Source organism: Wasmannia auropunctata, unplaced genomic scaffold, assembly GCF_000956235.1.
Source record: "Wasmannia auropunctata unplaced genomic scaffold, wasmannia.A_1.0 LD321407.1, whole genome shotgun sequence".
In the NCBI taxonomy this organism is placed as follows: Eukaryota; Metazoa; Arthropoda; class Insecta; order Hymenoptera; family Formicidae; genus Wasmannia; species Wasmannia auropunctata.
In genome coordinates, this window is record NW_012041483.1 from 1 (window position 1) to 2,916 (window position 2,916).

General features: G+C 26.9%; 1 protein-coding gene across 1 annotated transcript; it reads right to left on the bottom strand.

Annotated features, from left to right (window-relative positions):
• Positions 1-19: 19 nt before the first annotated feature.
• Positions 20-1,158, bottom strand: LOC105460464 (B9 domain-containing protein 1). Its single transcript, XM_011706918.1, has 3 exons — positions 1,071-1,158; positions 806-914; positions 20-104 (listed from the first exon to the last, which is right to left on the bottom strand). Exons 1-3 carry the CDS (start codon positions 1,156-1,158, stop codon positions 101-103), a joined length of 201 nt encoding a protein of 66 aa, XP_011705220.1. The 3' UTR covers positions 20-100.
• Between the last annotated feature and the right edge of the window lie 1,758 nt (positions 1,159-2,916).

Sequence of the window (2,916 nt, forward strand, 5' to 3'; positions counted from 1 at the left end):
ATTACCAATGAACTTCAGTCATGCATTCTTCCTTATGCAATATATCCTGACTGAAAATGATTACTTTCACCCCCTTGTATCTCCGAAACCGTGTCTATGTTCATCTTGAAATTTTACTGGGATTAATGTTTCATCTAATAGTACCTACTATTTGCCATAAAAAAAAGTTTGAAATTTGAGGTCCAAAAAATGAGCGAAATTTACCATCACTCTTTAATTAGATTTTAAATTTATATTATATGATAATCATTATTATAAATGTAATAATAAATATTAAAACTTAAAATTCTCTAAACTAATCTGTATAATATGGCAAATTTTTCTTTATGCTAAGTATTTATTTTTATAAAAAGTTAGATTAAATTTATAGTTTTTAATTTAGTATTAAAACTACATTCCAATATTCACTGTAGTACTGCAAATCTATGGTATATATATAATGAATTATAAATTTTGAATACTGATAGTGACTATAGAAATGTGATCTAGAAACACAAAATAGATAGAGTACAAAATATTTTTCAAAAAATAAATTAAAAATAAATTATAAAATAAAAGTATAAAAACATAAATAGAAGTAACGGCAAATTCGTTACCGTTACTGCAAAAATGTAACAACGTTACTATTACCATTGTAGGTAGAAAAAAGTAATGATCGTTACTGAAAAAAAGTAACGAAAATAACGCGTTTTCTACTTTCTAACTCTGTTAACAAGTGTGTTAAATCAAACTGCAATTTCTTTACATGCAGTATCTTCCGCATGTTTTTTTTATTGATTGTGTCGCTACTACGTATGAATAATACCTTTTCTCATGATGTCCAGTTTTCAAAGGCAAATGACACACTCCGTATCCTCTAATGACGTCGTGACCGAAAAAATCCAAGCCGTAAATCGACATGATAAGCTGTGGCCCTATATGGTAAATTACATATTTCATTATTTGTGAATTAGAAATACGAGAAAAACCCGACAGAAGCACGATGAAATCTTTTTTCACATTTTTTGCACATGCGCTTCATCCTTCCTATATAAAGCGTGCTGTAAGAATAATTTGTATATATCACTCACATCCGTGCGGATTTGTACTCTTAAACGTAATGTCCAATGGAAAATTCCAAACAGCGAGATTTCTTGGATCGTTGCTGCATTTGCACATTTGTGTCAGCCCCTCCTCGATTCCCTTCGAAAAAAAGACGCATAAGTTTTAACAAATTAGATTTCAATATATTATTTATTACTATCAAAAATAAAATATTATGAAGAAAGGTCTTTATTAGTATAACAGCAGAAAATTAATAAAATACATAGTTTAATTTTTGTATAAAATATTTTACTTTTTGTTTAAGATTATAATGACAAAGTCAATGAAAAATTACGGCATATATATTTTTTATACTGTTATTCTAGTTATTCTTTATACTATATTTAATTCTATACTACATTCTTATATACTGTTACTTTCACAATTGGTGTTCCATGTTCCAAGGAACCTTTATTATATTATAAATTATACCATTAGAAACGAAAAAATTGAACATTAATTATTTAAGAGAAAATTTTTCGTTTGTTTACAGTAAAATAGAAGTTTTGATTTTTCTACTGATTAATCATTAACTGTTAATGATAACACAAAACAAAAAGTTCGACAAGAATATCTTTAATTAACAAGGGAATCTCGCGAAGTGTGAAATTCTGATTTTAATGAGACTTGGTATACTTTAAAGTCACATAAATAGATGAAATTTAGAAATTATCAGTTGGTGCTAAAAAAACGGTTTAAAAGGATAAAACCACCCCTTATATGTAAATTAATTTTTTTTCGTTATATCTCGAAAACTATTCAAGATATCAAAAAATGTTTTATACAAAAATTTTACAATAAAATTATCTCTATTTATTTATGTTAATAAAATTTTTTTTAATGGCTATTTACAAAAATTTTCAAAAATTTTTTAAAATATAATTATTCTAAAAAAATATTATTAAGTAACGTAAATGAATAAAGATAATTTTACTGCAAAACTTTTGTATACAACATTTTTTGATATCTTGAATAGTTTTTGAGATATAACAAAAAAATTAAATATTGCTTAACTTTAAAGGGTAAATTCAAAATTTTTATTGCGTTTTTTCATCGCAACTGATATTTTGTAAATTCATCTGTTTATGGAACCTATGTGCACAAAATTTTATTAAAATCATAACTTGACACTTGTTATAAAACTATAATGTTGTATATTCACACACATCAGTCAAAAAATGTTTTTTTTTCATAACAAAATAATTTCTACACCACCTTGCAGTATATAGCACGGTGCATTTTGTTTATAGTAATTTCTCCAATAGACCCAATCCACTCTTATTTTTTAATACATAAATTATTCGAAATGCTGTCCTCCCTCTTGAATAGCTTATATGATATTAATATTTAAAATAACATTTTTATCTTGAATAATTTTTGAAACATAATACTTAAAATATTTTTATTTTAACCCTAGACTACCACACCATATTTGCCACAAATCTACCGCACTGGGTAAGGTAAAATTTACTCGACCTATCTATTTTGTTGCGTAACTTCGGTTCAAACGTATCGATTTAGAACTTTTTTTTTAATCTATACCTACGCCAGACAGTAAGAAAAGTGACTGAATGGATAGTAACATTCAAAGACCTAATAATGGGTGACAAAAGGCACTAAGAGTCAACACGCAGAAAACGTTGCGTTAAAGTTTCAAATAACGTTGTATTCTATAACTTAAATTACATCTTCTTACATAAGTCGTACATTTTGGTTCACTTCAGACCTTCTTCAGCGATTAATACATAGAGTTCCACCCGATTCCCAATATTCCGTTCGTGATTGTCAGAAATATGTTCCGCAATGTATGAGATCTGTCTCTTATACACATCT